Source organism: Helianthus annuus, chromosome 15 (genome assembly GCF_002127325.2).
Source record: "Helianthus annuus cultivar XRQ/B chromosome 15, HanXRQr2.0-SUNRISE, whole genome shotgun sequence".
Lineage (NCBI taxonomy): Eukaryota > Viridiplantae > Streptophyta > Magnoliopsida > Asterales > Asteraceae > Helianthus > Helianthus annuus.
Genome location: NC_035447.2, coordinates 21,254,652 through 21,274,298, shown reverse-complemented (window position 1 = coordinate 21,274,298; position 19,647 = coordinate 21,254,652). Strand labels below are relative to the sequence as shown.

The 19,647-nt window shown below is 40.9% G+C and overlaps 1 protein-coding gene across 1 annotated transcript; it reads left to right on the top strand.

The window, feature by feature from the left end:
- Positions 1-13,256: 13,256 nt before the first annotated feature.
- LOC110913430 lies at positions 13,257-14,129 on the top strand. Its single transcript, XM_022158261.1, has one exon. It carries the CDS (start codon positions 13,257-13,259, stop codon positions 14,127-14,129), a length of 873 nt encoding a protein of 290 aa, XP_022013953.1.
- Positions 14,130-19,647: the final 5,518 nt, after the last annotated feature.

The following is a 19,647-nucleotide window of genomic DNA, read 5'->3' as shown; positions in this document are numbered from 1 at the left end:
TTTTAACTTATTTTCCGTTATACGGGCTTGGGTTACGGTATATAAAATACCGCTTGGTCGGGCAATTGACCCCAACTCATTAGTAGTTGGGTATTATCAATGTGACCCGTTTAAAAACTTGTTTTGTTGGCTTTACGCCTTTGGGGGCTTAATGACCATGTCCCGGATATCCTTGGCAGCATTTACGAATCGCCACGACCTTGACATCCCGGTGTAGGCGTACACCCGGCATTATGTCCATAACTATAAAAGTGTAGCCGTTGGTTACCCGCCACGGTTTTATGCTATGTGGTGTGTCTATTAAACTTTAACCTGGCATGACCCGGGCGACCGAACGCATAGTAACATGTAATTCTTTACAAGATTTGATTATAAATTATCCCAAGTTATATAGAGTTTGTGCCTTGAGCATTTAAACCAATTTTATTAAACATTTTTACAAAAGTGTCAGTTGAATGTATTTACCAGTGTAAACTGACGTATTTTCCCCAAAAAGACTAAATGCAGGTACTATGCGTAATTGGCTGGGATTTCTCCTTAGCATCATTAGAAGTCTCGCAAGCTTAAGATGCCTGAAGTCTGTTGAACAATACTTTTGTTATTATTATTGATCCCCTGTGGATTTTGTTTCAACAATGGTGATACTTTGATATTACACTTAACGTTGAAATATATTATCTTTATGCTTCCGCTGTGCATTCATTTGTATTGTGTGGTTTGACTATAATGTTGCCAACTACGTCACGGTAATCCCCCACCGGGCCCACCGGTGAGACACGTGGAAATCGGGGTGTGACAGGTTGGTATCAGAGCCAACACTGAGTGAATTAAACACTAACCTTTGTGTTTAATCTCAGTTACACAATTGCACATACTTGAGTCTAGACAAGAACATAGGACAAATTCGAATTGTTATTCCAGTTTGTCTTTTATTGTTTATTGTTATTTAAAGTTTTGAAAGCAGGAATATGCCACCTGCAATCAGACAAGGAAGAGGAGGAAGAGGCAGAGGAACGATCATTACTCACAATGATCACGAGGCTGGACCTTCGAACATGCGAGCTCCTTCCAGTACAAGAAGTGAGGAACCACAGAGACGAAGAAGAAACCTTTTTGAACCTGCGAGACATTCTACCTCGCATAGCTCAACACGCTCATACCGCCATTCATTTGGACCAGATTCGGAAAATAATCCCAATAACCCTCAACCATCCTTTATACCTCTACAGCGATCTGCTTCGCACCGATCTTATGGCGATCGTTCACCTTTCTTCATAGGACAGTTTAACCCGGCAGATTATGTCCAAGAGCCAATAGGGTATAACCCTCTAGGACCAGAGGATCACTTTTCTGAAGACAATGCAGTGGATATGGACGAGGATACAGACCCCGTCAAGCCTGCAAGGGGTACTCCCAACCATCCAATCGAGATTTCTGATGGGTCATCCTTCCATGGAACGCCCTATCAAGGTCCCGACAGCTACCAGGCGAGGTTTGACCAATATAATTGGTACTTTACACCTTCACATCATTTCTCGCCTCATGATCAACAGCAACAATAGGATCCTTCTGAGGATTCGCGGTTCGTGGCAGTTACGCCACCGCCACCGGTTCAACCAGTAATTCCAGATCCGCCAAGGCGTAGAAGATCAGGCGCACAGATGTCTACCCGAGGAGGGGAATTCCATTTCAGCACCCCTCGCCACTCGAGTGCTAGTCACTTTCCGTCAGTACCTGAAGAAGAACCACAATTAGGGGAACCTTCTTGTCACCCTGCAAAGGTGAATTCTGCACCAGTTGCACCACCTCCGCCACCATTCGGATATGACAATCCGATACCAGCGTACGGCGCTTCCACGGCATACAATCCGTTTGAGCAGCCGACTCATACGCACTACAACTATAACTATGATGCCGACCCATATGTGATAGCGGCTAATTATAATGCCCTCCATGGAACCTCTTGGAGAGCAGATTACTCAGCTCATGGATATCCAATACCCTCTAGACCTCCGGTTCAGCAACCGTCGTAGCAGCCACGTTTTTCTCCACCGGAGCAAGAAGAAATACTCCACCGTTTAAACCGTGTGGAACGAGACTTCGAACAAGAACGCAAGAGTAATCGTGGATTTCTCAAGGGCTTTGCAAACCTACTGAAGGGAAGGAAGAAACGAGACCATTAGTCTCCTTATGTAATGTTGTATTTGCAATTTAGTCCCTGCGTGGACATTTATCGTATTTCAGTCCCTACGTGGACTTATCTTTTAGTCCCTATGCGGACATCTATCTTGTGTTTGTCCCTGTGTGGACTTGTTTTTCTGTAAACCTCTGCGTAGGTAATTATTTATTTAAAAGTCCCGTTTAGGGCAACGTGTAATCATATTTGAAGTTTATGGAATGTTATGTTACAAATTTCATCTTTGTTATTAGTATATATGAAATAAATAAAAAATCATTCCTTTTAAATTTAAATCTGCCGAAATAAAGAATCTTAAGAGTGAAACCTAGCCAGGTGTCTTTATAAGATCCGGCCAAGATGGTAAGACCTGATTAAAAGATTCAGATTCCCTGTTAACCTCTGTAATCATGTTAACATTTATGGCAGATGTGATTCGTTAAAAATCACACGCGTCATTCTTATATAAGAATCCTTCTAAGGATTCCAAAGCCCAAATTAATAATTTATAAATCATGGGTTAAATCATCCATAAAGATGATCATCTGTTAAACATCCATTAGCGATGTAATGCCTACGGGCCAAACTTATTAAGCATCCATTAGTGATGTAGTGCCTATGGGCCATAATGATTGTCATATAAGACAAAAGACAGTGGTGGTCTATGACTCCCTGTCAGAAAGGGTAAAAGGACTACGGTTCAAACCTTCGTACCTTGATTCTCTGTAATCTCGGCTAATATTATAAAAACATCCTCGTGACTAGGCTTTTATGCCACTAGCAATATTGTTTGTAATTAGGATAGGTTATATTCAAATCCTAAGTAAAAGTGAGTAACAAATTAACCAGTTATGGTCTCTGTTTACCATGGTTAATGAATTGCCATAAAAGACAATTCCATAATAAACTCCTAAATAAAATTTTCGCTATCTTCTGTAACAGATTCAAGTTACCATGGCTGATCCTAGTGGAGAAAATAGCCACTCGAAAGAAGACGAATATGATAACGCCCAAGTTCATTTGACGGGCGCAGAACTGAAAGCTCTTGTCGACAATGCTGTTAAGGCAGCTCTGGATCGACAATACGAGGAATATACTGAATCTCGGAGCAGAACCATATCCAAACCACACTCCAAGCAGAAAACCCACTCAAAATCACACAGCAAGCCACCGTCCAAGCCTAAAAAGGACGATGATAATCACTCGTCCAATGAAAACAGTGTCCGTCAAGAGAGAGTGTATACTGATGCGTCTCGCACCAGGGGCTATACCTACAAGTATTTTATATCTTGTAAACCCCGAGACTTCACTGGGGAGAAAGGCGCAGTTGACTGCATGACGTGGCTTGACGAGATGGACACCGTGGTGGACATCAGCGGCTGTGCAGAAAGAGATGTGGTAAAGTATGTGTCACAATCATTCAAGGGCGAGACCCTGGCTTGGTGGAGGGCGTTGGTTCAGGCCTCGGGAAAGGCTGTTCTATACAGCATGACATGGGAGGAATTCATTTCTCTCATCAAGGAGAATTACTACCCTCAACATGAGGTTGAAAAGATAGAGACTGACTTCCTGTCCTTGGTGATGACAAACCTTGACTGCCAAGCTTACCTAACGAGCTTCAACACGATGTCCCGGTTGGTTCCATATCTGGTAACCCCGGAGCCAAAGAGAATCGTTCGATTCATCGGTGGGTTAGCCCCCGAAATAAAGGCAAGCGTGAAGGCCTCTCGGCCAGCGACCTTTCGATTTGTAGCCGATATATCTTTGTCCCTTACTCTGGATGCGGTCCGACAAAGATCGCTAAGGAACAAAGAAGCTGAAAAAAGAAAGCGTGAAGATGAAACTTCACGGAGGTCGAGCAAGAAACACCGTGGAAACAGTGATAACAAGAGAGGGTCGGAGTCAAGGAAGGATGGGCAACAGTCTGGTGAGAAGTCCAAGTGCAAGACTTGCAAGAGACATCACTTTGGAAAGTGTAGGCTCGAATCAAACTCGCAGACTCAGTCGAAGTCGTATGCTTGCGGGTTGTGCAAGTCCAAGGACCACAAGACTGTGGACTGCAAGAAGATAAAAGATGCAACCTGCTATAACTGCAGCGAGAAGGGGCACATTAAAAGCAACTGCCCTAAATATGCCAAGAATCCGGAAGAGGCCAAGAAGAACAATGCTAGAGTCTTCAGGATGGAGGCGAAAGAAGCAGTGCTGGATGATAACGTGATCACAGGTACTTTTCTCGTAAATGATATCTTTGCAAGAGTACTTTTTGATTCGGGCGCTGATAAGTCTTTCGTAGATCATAAATTTTGCAAATTGCTGAATATGCCTGTCAAAACCTTAAATGTGAATTACGAGGTAGAGCTAGCAGATGGCACCATAGAAACCGTCTCCACTGTGTTAGATGGATGTGTGATATCCATTAAGAACCATTATTTTCCTCTATCTCTACTTCCCTTTAATTTGGCTGGTTTTGACATAGTTCTGGCTATAGATTGGTTATCTCACAACCAGGCCCAAATCGTCTGCAACAGAAAGTAAGTAGTGATAAAGACTCCGTCTGGTGAATCGCTTACCATTCGAGGAGATACCCAGTACGGATTACCTGAGTAAGTGACTATGCTCAAGGCTTCAAAATGTCTAAAGAAAGGTTGTGTCATTTACATGGCACAGGTGATTATTGAAGAGCCTAAACCGAAGATAGAAGACATTCCCGTCATTTCGGACTATCCAGAAGTTTCCCTGAAGATCCACCTGGTTTGCCACCAGATAGGCAAGTGGAATCCAGGATCGATATCATCCCTGGAGCAGCACCTATTGCTAGAGCACCTTACAGGCTGGCACCAACCGAAATGAAGGAGTTGAGGACCCAGCTGGATGAACTACTAGCTAAAGGTTTCATCAAACCTAGTTCGTCTCCCTGGGGAGCACCTGTCCTGTTTGTTAAGAAGAAGGACGGATCGATGCATCTGTGCATCGATTATCGCGAGCTTAATAAGGTCACGATAAAGAATAGATATCCCTTGCCAAGAATCAACGATTTGTTCGATCAGTTACAAGGGACAAGTTATTTCTCGAAGATTGATTTGAGGTCAGGCTACCATCAACTAAAAGTCAGAGATGAAGACGTACATAAAACCGCATTTAGGACTCGTTACGGTCACTACGAGTTCCTAGTGATACATTTTGGGCTCACAAATGCACCGGCTGCGTTCATGGATCTCATGAATCGCGTCTGTAAGCCGTACTTAGACAAATTCGTCATCGTTTTCATCGACGACATTCTTATCTACTCTAAGAACCGAGCTGACCATGAGAAACACCTTCGTTGTATTCTCAAACTCCTGCATCATGAGAAACTCTAAGCCAAATTCTCTAAGTGCGAATTCTGGCTACGAGAAGTCCAATTTCTAGGACACGTTGTCAGCGAGCATGGTATCCAGGTGGATCCCGCTAAGGTTGAAGCTGTCATGAATTGGCAAGAGCCAAAGACGCCTACAGAGATTCGTAGTTTCCTGGGGTTAGCAGGATATTACAGGCGTTTCATTGAAAAGTTTTCAAGGATTGCTGCGCCCTTAACTTCCCTGACCAAGAAGAAGATAAAATTTGTTTGGGGCCCTAAGCAGCAAGAATCCTTTGATATTCTAAAGCAAAAGCTGAGCAACGCTCCTGTGCTGACATTACCTGAAGGTACCAAAGAATTCGTAGTTTACTGCGACGCATCGCACACTGGCATGGGATGTGTGCTCATGCAGAAAGGCAAAGTTATTGCCTATGCTTCGAGACAGTTAAAGGTGCACGAAAATAATTACACCACCCATGACTTGGAGCTGGTTGCCGTTGTGTTCGCACTAAAACTGTGGAGGCATTACCTGTATGGTATCAAGTTTGTGATCTATTCTGATCATAAGAGCCTTCAACATCTGTTTAATCAGAAGGAGCTAAACATGAGGCAACGTCGTTGGATGGAGACTTTAAATGATTATGATTGTGAAATCAGACATCATCCCGACAAGGCGAATGTAGTCGCTGATGCCCTGAGTAGAAAGGAAAGGGTGAAACCCATCCTAATCAATGCCAAGAGCATTGAAGTCAAGAATAATTTGACTGAAAGGTTATTAGCTGCATAGCGAGAAGCTGTGTTGGAAGCTAACTATCCTAAAGAGAAGTTAGGAGTAACTGAGGAGCAGTTAACTCTTAGCAAGGACGGAATATTACGATTGAATGGACGAATATGGGTTCCGGTTTATGGAGGACTGCGAGATGTTATCCTCCAGGAAGCCCATAGTTCCAAATATTCTGTTCACCCGGGAGCTGATAAGATGTATCAGGATCTAAAGGCAAATTATTGGTGGATAGGCTTGAAAAAGTCTATAGCCGCTTATGTAGCCAAATGCTTAACTTGTGCGCAAGTCAAAGCTGAGCATCAAAAGCCATCTGGCTTGCTACAACAGCCTAAACTTCCCGAATGGAAGTGGGAATGTGTAACTATGGATTTTATTACCAAGTTACCCAAGACGAGGAAAGGAAATGACACAATATGGGTTATCGTTGATAGGCTGACTAAGTCAGCGCATTTCTTACCCATCAAGGAGACTTATAGCTCCAATATGTTAGCCCAGTTATACGTTGATAAGATTGTAGCCTTGCATGGCATACCTGTGTCTATTATCTCTGACCGGGATACTAGATACACGTCGCATTTCTGGAAAAGTTTCCAGCAATCTTTGGGCACACGTTTGAATTTTAGTACGGCTTACCATCCTCAGACAGACGGTCAGAGTGAGCATACTATTCAGACGTTGGAAGACATGCTACGTGCATGTGCTATCAATTTGGGTGGTAGTTGGGATAAGAAGCTACCATTAATCGAATTCTCCTACAACAATAGCTATCATACCAGCATTAAGGCTGGGCCTTTCGAGGAATTATACGGTAGAAAGTGTAGATCGCCTGTTTGTTGGGCGGAAGTTGGAGATGTCCAATTATCAGGACCTGAGATAGTCTTCGAGACGACGGACAAGATTGTCCAGATTCGAGACCGTCTCAAAGCTGCCCGAGATAGGCAGAAGAGTTACGCGGATCCAAAGCGTAAAGATTTTCACTTCGAAGTAGGTGAAAAAGTGTTACTTAAAGTATCACCCTGGAAGGGGGTGATGCGTTTCGGTAAGAAAGGCAAACTAAGCTCGAGATACATAGGACCTTTTCGAGGTTATCGAACGTGTCGGGTCAGTTGCCTATAAGTTAAACTTACCGGAGGAGCTCAATGGAATTCACAATGTGTTCCACATCTGCAATCTAAAGAAGTGCTTCGCTGATGAATCATTGGTGATCCCACACACAGATGTGCATATAGATGAGAGCTTGAAATTTGTGGAGAAGCCTTTGTCGATTGAAGATCGACAGGTAAAGAAGCTTCGAAGGAAGCATGTACCTATAGTAAAGGTCAAGTGGGATGCCCGTAGAGGTCCCGAATTCACGTGGGAGGTTGAATCCACGATGAAAGAAAAATACCCTTATTTGTTTGAGTAAATCTCGGGTCGAGATTTATTTTAAGGGGGTGAGGATGTAACACCTCGAAATTTTGTGTCCAATAATGTGTTAACACGTGTCATGAGTTTACACGTGGCATTTAATATTAAATAAAGGACTAAAGTTGACAAACCTTGAAAGTATGTAACTTCGAGGGTTATAAATGTCAACAAAGGGTAAATATGTTGTATAGTAAACCTAAACGATGCTCGTACCCTCAAACGAATAAATCATGGATCGTACGGAGCGAAACACGGAAGAAAGTGAGAGATTACAAGCTATAGGGGTTAATTGTGTCAACATGTTTAATTATACCTCTGAGTGGCCCTTTGACGAACCCGAGGCTTTGTAACAGTAAAATATACTCACTAGAATATACTATATAAATATCGTGAAGTTCCGTTTTAAAACGAGAAAGTTATGATCAAATTCGTATGAGAGGGGTTAAAAGCGTCAGCAATGAAAGTTAAGGCTTTTCGGATAGTAATTAAACTAACCGGGGGCTTAACAGTGCGGGTAAAGGTTACGAGGCCCTTAACGGTAAATAATCGAGGGCCAAATCGCAAAGTTACCCCTTCGAAACCGAAAGGTCAGGTTAATCATTACAAAAGATTTGAAAATCTTGGAAATCAGGTCTAATGCGGGCCGCGTTAAGGTTTTGGGTCAGCTAATGCGGGTCGCGCGCCAGTTGAAGATCTGTTTTCTGACATTAGGATCCATGCGGCCCGCGTGTGAGTTGCTTGATCCTAATGCGGGCCGCGTACGAGTCCCAAATGCAGAATTCTTGGACAGACTTGCTGTTTGAAGTTGTGAATGATCATATGAGCAATAAATAAAGCATGGGCGCCCTCTACATGCCCCCTAGCACCCAGGGCCACCTGCTGGACATCCATGATGCTTTGTAGGTTGATGTGTAATGATCCTAAGCCTCATTTTTCACTATAAAAGGCAAGACATTGTGCATAAGTGAAACACACCTCAAACCTGCTCTCTTGGCCATCTCTGGAGCTCTCAAGCACTCTTCTAACATCCTAAGTCGTGCACCAAGCTTCTGTAAGTATGCCAACCCTTTTATGGCTTAGTTTTTGCTTAGTTTAGCTTAAAAGTCAATCCGTCGTAATTAACGATTGACTTTGTGATAAATCACGAATGGTCCAGTGGTTTGTCGAATCAAGGATAGTTATATGATGGTAATCATGTGGGCATTAAACCCCTAAAAGGGCACCCTCTGATTCCCACTCTAACTAGTTCAAATATCGAGTCAAACGTGCTTAGAAAAAGTCAACAGAAATGTCATTTTGCGATTTCTTGCATAATCTGTAATGTAGATGATATGTAACATGTTTGAACACTCATAAAACATGATAATAAGTATATAAACTAGTCTAAGCTTGTTTGATCCGACCATTTTCTGTTTAGACCCGGTTCGGAGCCGAAACTCGCAAAAGTTTGACTTTTGCATTGACTTCAGTTCTGACCCGTTAAAGTTTGATCTAGATATGCCTTAGGACTCTCTTAGGACCAGGTTACATGATGGTATAACCCTCTGTGACCGGTTCGTTGTTTGTCCGAGTCTTTTACACATATCCGTTAAATGCTTAAAAGTTGACCGTAACGCCCTTTTTAAATTAAAACGAGAATTTCGGACATATGAAAGAATCATAACCTTAGTTACTGATTTCTAAGCATGTCCCTAAAATTTCATGTCAATCCGAGGTCCAGAATATGAGTTATGCTAAGTAGCGCAAATTGCGAAACTTTAATAATTAAATAGCGCAATTAGCATAACGCCTATCTAAACCCGGATTTTGACACCAAACCTTTTACTCACTGATGTAAAATAATATTTTGGGATTTTTAAAGATTTTTAATTATTTTTAACCTGCTCATAACCTGCGGTTATGGCAACGGTTTGGTAAATACCGAATATACCCTTTTCGGCCATAACTTGAGTTCTACAAGGTCTTTTGACCCGAATCCAGTTGCCACTGATTTTAATTAATAAATAAAGTATTTTAGACTTTATAAACTGTTCGGGAAACTCAGATTTCCTGTAGAACTCAGAAACCTCTTTTATAATCTTTAAAAAGACCGAAATACCCCTACGGGGCATGATATGAACTTAAACTCGTTATGGGCATTACGGAAGGTATCCTACGGATACCACAACCTCTTTAAGGCATATTGACTTAGGAAAACAGTGTAGGACTCTTACGGATTACCCGTTGCGCCTTTTGCGCGCACGGTTCGGCTTATGTAACTAGTTTACATAAATTAGCCGAAACGGGTCAACCCATATTGTTTTGACCCCAAAATCCAGAGTATGATTACTATACCCATATAAAACAAGTCTTCAAACTTGTTGGGTCAAAATCACACTCCATTCACGGTTTTCGCCTTTCACGCGATTAAACCGTAACTATACTTTGAAACTGACCGGTCTAAGCTACGGCTAAATTAAAGACCCGTTAGGATTCTAATAGGTTAATTTAAACCTTCATTCCAGAATAGGGGACCAGTAAAAGCTATCTGCAATTTATTTCAATTAAGGAATTATACTTGCAAAGGTAAATACTTTTAACTTATTTTCCGTTATACGGGCTTGGGTTACGGTATTTAAAATACCGCTTGGTCGGGCAATTGACCCCAACTCATTAGTAGTTGGGTATTATCAATGTGACCCGTTTAAAAACTTGTTTTGTTGGCTTTACGCCTTTGGGGGCTTAATGACCATGTCCCGGATATCCTTGGCAGCATTTACGAATGGCCACGACCTTGACATCCCGGTGTAGGCGTACACCCGGCATTATGTCCATAACTATAAAAGTGTAGCCGTTGGTTACCCGCCACGGTTTTATGCTATGTGGTGTGTCTATTAAACTTTAACCCGGCACGACCCGGGCGACCGAACGCATAGTAACATGTAATTCTTTACAAGATTTGATTATAAATTATCCCAAGTTATAAAGAGTTTGTGCCTTGAGCATTTAAACCAATTTTATTAAACATTTTTACAAAAGTGTCAGTTGAATGTATTTACCAGTGTAAACTGGCGTATTTTCCCCAAGAAGACTAAATGCAGGTACTATGCGTAATTGGCTGGGATTTCTCCTTAGCATCGTTAGAAGTCTCGCAAGCTTAAGATGCCTGAAGTCTGTTGAACAATACTTTTGTTATTATTATTGATCCCCTGTGGATTTTGTTTCAACAATGGTGATACTTTGATATTACACTTAACGTTGAAATATATTATCTTTATGCTTCCGCTGTGCATTCATTTATATTGTGTGGTTTGACTATAATGTTGCCAACTACGTCACGGTAATCCCCCACCGGGCCCACCGGTGAGACATGTGGAAATCGGGGTGTGACAGAAAAAGTGTACGGGTGGTGAAGAAATCGTTAAGAACAAGAAATCTTTGCTCAAAAAGGAATTCGATCTCTTTGCATGTATGAAGGGTGAAAGTGTTTGGCAGATGATCGAAAGATTCTGCCATCTGAAGGTTGAGCTTGATAGGTTTGGGATTAAGAAAGATCAGGAAGAAATTGTCGAAAAACTGTTCGAAGCATTGCCAAATGAACAAGATTGGCAATATTACGCGATAGTTCTAAAGAATACCAAACCAGTGAGTGACATAACTATAAACTGGCTAATTGAAAAATTAGAAGGTCACAAACTTGAAATCAGAAAGCAAAATAAAGTGAACAATGCTACTTATCAACAAAATGTAAATCTATATTACCGTGGTAGTATGCTTTCAACCAATCCGTCACCCAAAACAACGTTCAGTGCCGAGAATCCCAATGACACATCTAAAGGTAATTCAAGCGGAGGATCAGCATGCACAAGTGGTTTTGGTTATCCGAGTTCGAGTTCAAGCACGCAAGCTCAGTCTACACCAAATCGAATCAGAATCAATGTGACTCTAACCCGAATGTTATTCAATGTAACATTGCAGTTAATCTCAACAATGCTCAGAACTTCAATGCAGAAACTGCCAAGCAGCAAATGGTCTTTTTGGCTTCAATCCTCGAATCGTACGAGAGTTTAGTCGCTGGGAAGGTTGGGAATCCCAAAACGACCAAAGAGGATTATGACTATAGTTCCTCCTGAAGAGATGGAGCTAATCGACATCAGGTGGTGTATGACCAGCGTCATTCGTCGTGCTCAACGCTTTATGGAGATTACCGAGAGGCAGACTATCGTTGGGCCATCTACTAAGTTGGGTTTTGATAAATCAAAAGTGACTTGCTTCAAGTGCAAGCAAAAAAAGGCCACTTTAAAAGAGAATGTTAGAACTCAGCAACTGATGAAACTGCCAATCCTTTCCAAAACGATTATTATCGAAAGGCAGTTTACCATCGAAATAAAGAGGAACCTCCGAAGATGAGGCAAATTGAGGAAAATCCGGTGAAAGAAAAATCTAGGGCGTTAGCAGTTATACACGATGATGAAGGTTTCAACTGGAATGATTATATTCCAGATGAAGAACAGATAGGATCAGCTTTCGTAGCTGATATAACACCGGTGACTTTCAACAGAGAAAGGGAGATTACACATGTGAGAATGAATAGAATTCACATAGCATACAAAGATGTTGTAAAGGTGAAAAGATGGGATGCTGACAGAGAGTGTTATTTGGATCCAAAAGGAAATGTTTGTACAGATCCGAAAATGATCGATTTTGAGGCCCTAGTGAAGTCGATTCCGACTGCAGAAGAGGAAAGGTTGAAAAGAGAAGCAGAAGAAAAGGCCGAGAAGGAGAGAAGGGAGAATTCTGAGAAGGTAGTAAAAGAAATCATTGATGTGAACCTGGAGATGACAGCTGAGAACTTGAAGAAAATGGCATATCAAGTGACGATGGCTAAAGCTCTCGAGGTAGATACTAATTCTGGAACTGAGTCTGAGTCATCTAACAAGGTTAGTTCAGTCGGTCCAAAGGTCGAGACAGGTAAGTCTCAGGATACTACTACTGAGAGTGATTGCATAAATTGCATGAAAACATGCGAAGTCTGTAATACAAATGATTTTGTGTTGAAATCTAACATCCAGGACTTAACCGGTAAAATAAACAACTTAAAAAATGATATGGTTTTGAAAGACAGAATTGTGAAAAGCTCAAAAGAGAGAATTGATTCTTTGACAGAAAAGATAAAGAATGATGAAAAAGATGTTGAACATTTCTGAAAAGAAAATGAAAAACTTGTTCTTGAAGACAGAAAATTAACCAAGGCTATTGAAAAACTAAAATGGACAATTAAAGATTCTGATTCAAGAGATTTTCAAACTCGTCAAGAGAACATTCAATTAAAAACTGTCGTTCAAGAAAAGGAGAAACAAATTAACAATCAACTGGATAAGATCGCAAACTTGAAACTTCTAATTGAAGAAGTCAAGATTGAAAATGAACGAATCAATCTGAAGTTGAAGAGTTATCATTCTGCCAGCTTTGTTCTTCAACATATTGTCCCGAAACCCATCGAGAAGAACAAAGATGGTGAAGATGTTTATTAAAATGGAACAGGGGTCGGGTATCATATTGTTCCACCACCCATGAACAATAACTTCACAAAGAAACAGTTTGGGGTGGAAAAAGAGTTAAACATGAATGTAAAGGGTGAAGTTGACAACTTGCCTGACAACATAGACGTCACATTTAGTGAACCATCCGATGAGGATAGTGTTGAATCTGAGGTTGTTAAAAATGTGGTTGAAAATGTTTTGAAAACTGACAGTGACTCCACGATTTCAAATGAGGATGATGATTGTTTTCTAAATAATTATCTTCCAAAATCCAAGGTGAAAAACAACTTAAAGGACGAACCTACCCTGGTCATGTACCAGGTGTGTGGATCTGATAAGTTGTACCCGGATGAAGAGTTTCCGATAGAAAATGTAAATGTGGATAAACTGGAGAAAGTTTTTAAGCTGGTGGAGATCGATGTGTCAGAGGTTGATAGGTTGTCAAGTTCCAAAAGATTTTTGAATTTCCAAAAAGATAAGTCTTACTATAACAAGCCCAGAAATCCACCACGTTTTCAAAATAACAATCAGAATAAAGGGGTCTACGGTCAAAGGGATGGTAAGAACAATCAGAGAAGAAACTTTCAAAAGTCAAAATTCGTTAATAAAACAACATTGGTGAAAAGTTCAAGTTCTATGAATGATCAAGAGTCTGAAATCTTTTCGAAAACAAATGAAGAATTCTTTGAGAAAAAAGCATCACAAACACAGACTGAAGGTCCAAGTCGGGTTATTGATAACCGGACATGCTCTAAATGCAATAAAGTTGGACATATTGCACGAAAGTGCACCAACTCCAAACGTAAGTCTGTGGTTGTTGAAAACACAAAGAAACCTAATGATGTGAAAGGCAAGGCACCAATGTTTGTTGAAAAGAAGATTCAAAAACCTGAAAAATGCTAAAATCAATGTTAAACCAGTGAGACAACCTGTTAAGAAAACTGGTGAATCTTTAAAACGTTTTGTTCCACAACAACAAACTTGGAAGCCTAAGTATGAAGCCAAAACATCTGAACCAAAAGTGAAACAAACTGCTTTAACTGCACAAGTCGAGAAGTTCGATCAAAAGGTTTCTAAGACTGAAACTTAAAAGAAACAGACCACTTCAACCGATTCGGTAAAGAAGTTTGTTCCTAAGAGTTCAGCAGGTGATAAGAAGAAACAGACTTCTTCGACCCCTAAGGTCAAGAAGTATGTTCCTAAAACTGTTCAACCAACTAAAGAGGAATTTTTCTTATACAAAGAGGTTGAGGTAGGAACAGAAAAGGATTTGGAAGTAAATGATAAGAATTTTCCTGTACTGTCCACAATTCACCTTAACGTTAAGCTACCTGAGTCAAAGGAGTCTTGGGTTGCTTCATTTAACTGATTGCATTTGAAATGTGCAGAAGCTCCCGAGATCAATTTCTAAATGGATAATGGATAGCGGAGCGTCCAGGCACATGATAGGGAGAAAAACCCTGTTGTGCGATGTTAAAGGTTTTAATGGAGGTTATGTGGGTTTCGCTGGGAACCAGGGAGGTAGAATAATCGGGGAAAGGACTTTATCAAATGGTCTAGTGTCCTTTGAAAGAGTAAATTACATTCCAAAGCTAGAGAACAATCTTCTTAGCATTTCGCAGATCTGTGACAGGTCCTGAAGCCAGGATTTGTTATCCCCGAGGAATGGATCTTAATGCGAGAACCGAGAGAGAATGACTTGTATGTTCTCGACATGAGTATAGCGACTACAATAAATGGTCAACCTCAGTGCTTCATAACTAAGGCTACAGAAAAGGAGTCAATTATTTGGCATCACAAAATGGGCCATATCCACTTACGAAAGATGAATCATTTGGTCCACAACGATCTAGTGAGCGGTGTTAATTTGAAAAGTTTCCACTTGGAAGGTGAGTGTATCAGTTGCAAGAAAGGAAAACAAACCAAGAAGTCTCACCCGAGGAAGCTTGAAAATTCGATCACTAAACCGTTGGAAAGGCTACACATGGATCTCTTCGGCCCTGTGAATGTGAAGAGTCTTACTTGAGATCTTCATTGCCTGGCGGTGACTGATGATTATGCGAGGTTCTCGTGGGTAAAGTTTCTGAAGGCCAAAGATGAAACATTCGTGAGTCTGCTGAGTTTGTTCCGAAAGTTAGAGAATTTGTACCATCGACCTATCTGTCGTATTCGCAGCAACAATGGTACTGAATTCAAGAACAACTAGATGTCAGGGTTCTGCAAAAAATAGGTATTTTGCAAGAATTTAGTGCTCCGTACACCCCGCAACAAAATGGAGTGGCAGAACGAAAGAATCAAACACTGATTGAAACAGCACGTACTATGTTGGCTGACTCAAAACTCCCTGTGAGTTTTTGGGCTGAAGCCGTATCAGCTGCTTGTAATACCTTGAATCGAGTGCTAACCGTGAAAAGATATAACAAGACATGTTTTGAGCTGCTTAACAATCGGAAGTCGAACCTGGAATATCTTGAGCCATTTGGGTCACCCTGCACGGTGATAGATCCTGACGGGAAATTCGGTTCAAAATGTTTGGAGGGATTCTTTGTAGGATACGCTAGTCCGCTCAGACGAGTTTATCTTCCAAGTCTCAACAAAGTGATTGAAGCTCAGCATGTGGAGTGTCAAGGTTATACCATATGCCAATTCAAAAACCTGGTGACTCATGATTATTCAATGTCACACCCCGATTTCCACGTGTATCACCGGTGGGCATGGTGGGGGATTACCGTGACGTAGTTCGCAACAATATAGTCAAACCACAATATATAAATGCACAACGGAAGCATAAAGATAAATATAATTCAACCATTTACTGTAATATCAAATGTATCACAAGTAGTTGAATATTATCCACATGAGGGATCAAGATAAATAAAAATGTTGTTCAACTGATAAGACATCAAGCTTGCGAGACTTCTTAAGATGCTAAAGAGCTATTGCCAGCCGATTACGTGTAGTACCTGCACTTAATCTTTTTGGGAAAATACGTCAGTTTACACTGGTAAATACATTCAACCGACACTTTTGAAAATGTTTATTAGAATTGATTTGAATGCACGAGGCACAAATTCTTTTATAACTTGGGAGAATTATTTAAAATTATAATCTTGTGAACGAATTACATGTTCCTTCTATGTGTTCAGTAGCCCGGATCCTGTCCGGGTTAAAGATCAATAGACACACCACATTTGCGTAAAACTGAGGCGGGTAAACCATCGGCTACGTCTTTTAATAGTATAGACATCATACTGGGTGTACGCCTACACCCGGGTGTCGAGGTCGTGGCCATTTCGTAAAATGATGCCAAGGATATCCGGGACATGGTCATTAACCCCCCAAAGGCTTTTAAGTAACAAGACTGTTTAAATGAGCCGATCAAATTATTCAATTAACCACCTAAGCGATGGAAGATTTGATGCTCAATCAAGCGGTATTTTATACACCGTAACCCAAGCCCGTATAAGGGAAAATAAGTTAAAAGTATTTACCTTTGCAAGTATTGTCCTTAATCAGTTAAATCACAGATATCTTTTACTGGGGCTCCTTATTCTGGAACGAAGGTTTTAAAATAACCTATTAGAATCCTAACGGGTCTTTATATTAGCCGTAGCCTAGACCGGTTAGTTTCGAGGGATAGATACGGCTTAATCGCGTGAAAGGCGAAAACCGAGAATGGAATGTGATTCTGACCCAACAAGTTCAGAGACTTGTTTTATACGGGTTTAATATTCACACTCTGAATCTTGGGGTCAAAATGATATGGTTTGACCCGTATCGGCTAATTTATGTAAACTAGTTACATAAGCCGAACCGTGCGCGCAATAGGCGCAACGGGTAACCGTAGGAGTCCTACACTGTTTTCCTAAGTCAATATACTTTAAAGAGGTTGTGGTATCAGTAGGATACCTTCCATAATGCCCGTAACGAGTTTTAGTTCATTATACGCCCCGTAGGGGTTTTCCGGTCATTTTAAAGACTTTTAAAGGGATTTCTGAGTTCTACAGGAAACCTGAGTTTCCTGATCAGTTTAATAAGTCTAAAATATCTTATTTATTATTTAAAATCAGTAGCCACTGGAATCGGGTCAAAAGACCGTGTAGAACTCAAGTTTTGGCCGAAAAGGGCATATTCGGTATTTACCGAACCGTAGCCATAACCGCAGGTTATGAGCTGGTTAAAATTAATTAAAAATCTTTAAAAATCCCAAAATATTATTTTACTACAGTGGGTAAAAGTTTTGGTGACGAAATCTAGGTTTAGGTAGGCGTTATGCTAATTGCGCCGTTTATTACAAAAGTTTCTTATAAATGCGCTATTTAGCATAACTCCCATTCTAGACCTCGGATTGGCGTGAAACTTTAGGGACATGCTTAGAATTTAGTAAGCAAGGTTATGGTCCCTTCACGTGTCCGAAATACTCGTTTTATTTTAAAAAGGGCGTTACGGTCAACTTTTAAGTAATTAACGGAAATACGTAAAAGACTCGGACAAACAACGAACCGGTCACAGAGGGTGATACCATCACGTGACCTGGTCCTAAGAGAGTCCTAAGGCATATCTACATTGCACTAAAACGGGTCAGAACTGAAGTGAAAGCAAAAGTCAAACTTTTGCGACCTTCGGCTCCGATCCGGGTCAATATATCAAATGGCCGAATCAAACGAGTTTAGACAAGTTTATATACCAAATATCTTGTTTTATGAGTGTTCAAACAGGTTTCATATCATCTACATTACAGATTATGCAAGAATCGCAAAAATGACTTTCTGTTGACTTTTTAAGCATTTGTTTGACTCGACATTTGAACTAGTTAGAGTGGTGATCAGAGGGAACCCTTTTAGGGGTTTATTACCCACATAAATACCAACACATAACTACTTTTGATTCGACAATTCACTGGACCATTCATGAATTATTGCAAAGTCAATCGTTAGTTACGACGGATTGACTTTTAGGCTAAACTAAGCAAAAACCAAAGCCATAGAAGGTTTGGCATACTTACAGAGACTTGATGTAAGACTTAGAACTAGAGAAGAACACTTTGGAGCTTCAGGAATGAGCAGAAGGTGTGTTTTGAAGTGTGTTCTTAATTGTGACTATACATGGCCTTTTATAGTGCATAAGGAGCCTTTAGATCATTACAAGACACCCTACAATTGAGTATGGATCAATGGCAGGTGTCCTAAGGTGCTATGGGTCGAGTAGGGGGCGCCCATAACTCTGAGAAACCCATACTTAATTGTTTTACCGCTTTAAACAGCCAACAGCCAATTTTCTGTCGCTGGGCATCGCTTACGTACCGTATGGCTTGGGCCCTGCGGTCCGTAAGCCAGTGGCGGATCTAATTTAATCATTCACCCCCTTACGGTCCGTAAGGCAGGACCTTTACGGTCCGTAAGGGTTGGTTTTTAAATCTTTTTAAATCTTTTGAAATGATTAATAAAATCTTTGGTAATTAATAACCTGACCTTTTGGGTTTGAAGGGGTAACTTTGCGATTTGGCCCTCGGTTAATTACAATTAAGGCCTCGGGTCTTTTATTCGTACAGTTAAGCCCCCGGCTAGTTCGATTATTATCCGAAAAGCTTTAATTTATATTGTTGACGCTTTTAACCCCTCGCTCACGAATTTGATCATAACTTTCTCGTTTTAAAACGGAACTTCGCGGTATTTATATAGTTCATTCTAGTGAGCGTATTTGACTGTTTACAAAGCTTCGGGTATGTCAAAGGGTCACTCAGAGGTATAATTACACATGTTGACACAGTTAACCCCTGCAGTTTGTAATCTCTCACTTTCTTCCGCGTTTCGCTTCCGTACGATCCATGATTTATTCGTTTGAAGGTACGAGCATCGTTTAGGGTTACTATACCGTATACTTACCCTTAATTGACATTTATAACCCTCGAATTTACATACTTTCAAGGTTTGTCAATCATTAGTCCTTTATTAATATTATACGCCACGTGTAAACTCAAGACACGTGTCAATACCTTATTGGACACAAAATTTCGAGGTGTTATATCCTCACCCCCTTAAAATAAATCTCGACCCGAGATTTACTCAAACAAATAGGGATATTTTTCTTTCATCGTGGATTCAACTTCCCACGTGAATTCGGGACCTCTCCGGGCATCCCACTTGACCTTTACTATCGGTACATGTTTTCTTCGGAGCTTTTTCACCTGTCGGTCTTCAATTGACAAAGGCTTCTCCACGAACTTCAAGCTCTCATCTATATGCACATCTGTGTGTGGGATCACCAATGATTCATCAGCGAAGCACTTCTTAAGATTGCAGATGTGGAACACATTATGAATTCCATTGAGCTCTTCTGGTAAGTTTAATTTATAGGCAACTGACCCGACCCGTTCGATAACCTCAAAAGGTCCTATGTATCGCGGGCTCAGTTTACCCTT

Bases quoted from the DNA above. Each gene is read 5' to 3' on its own strand.
- LOC110913430 (XM_022158261.1), top strand. From the start codon at position 13,257: ATGAACAATAACTTCACAAAGAAACAGTTTGGGGTGGAAAAAGAGTTA.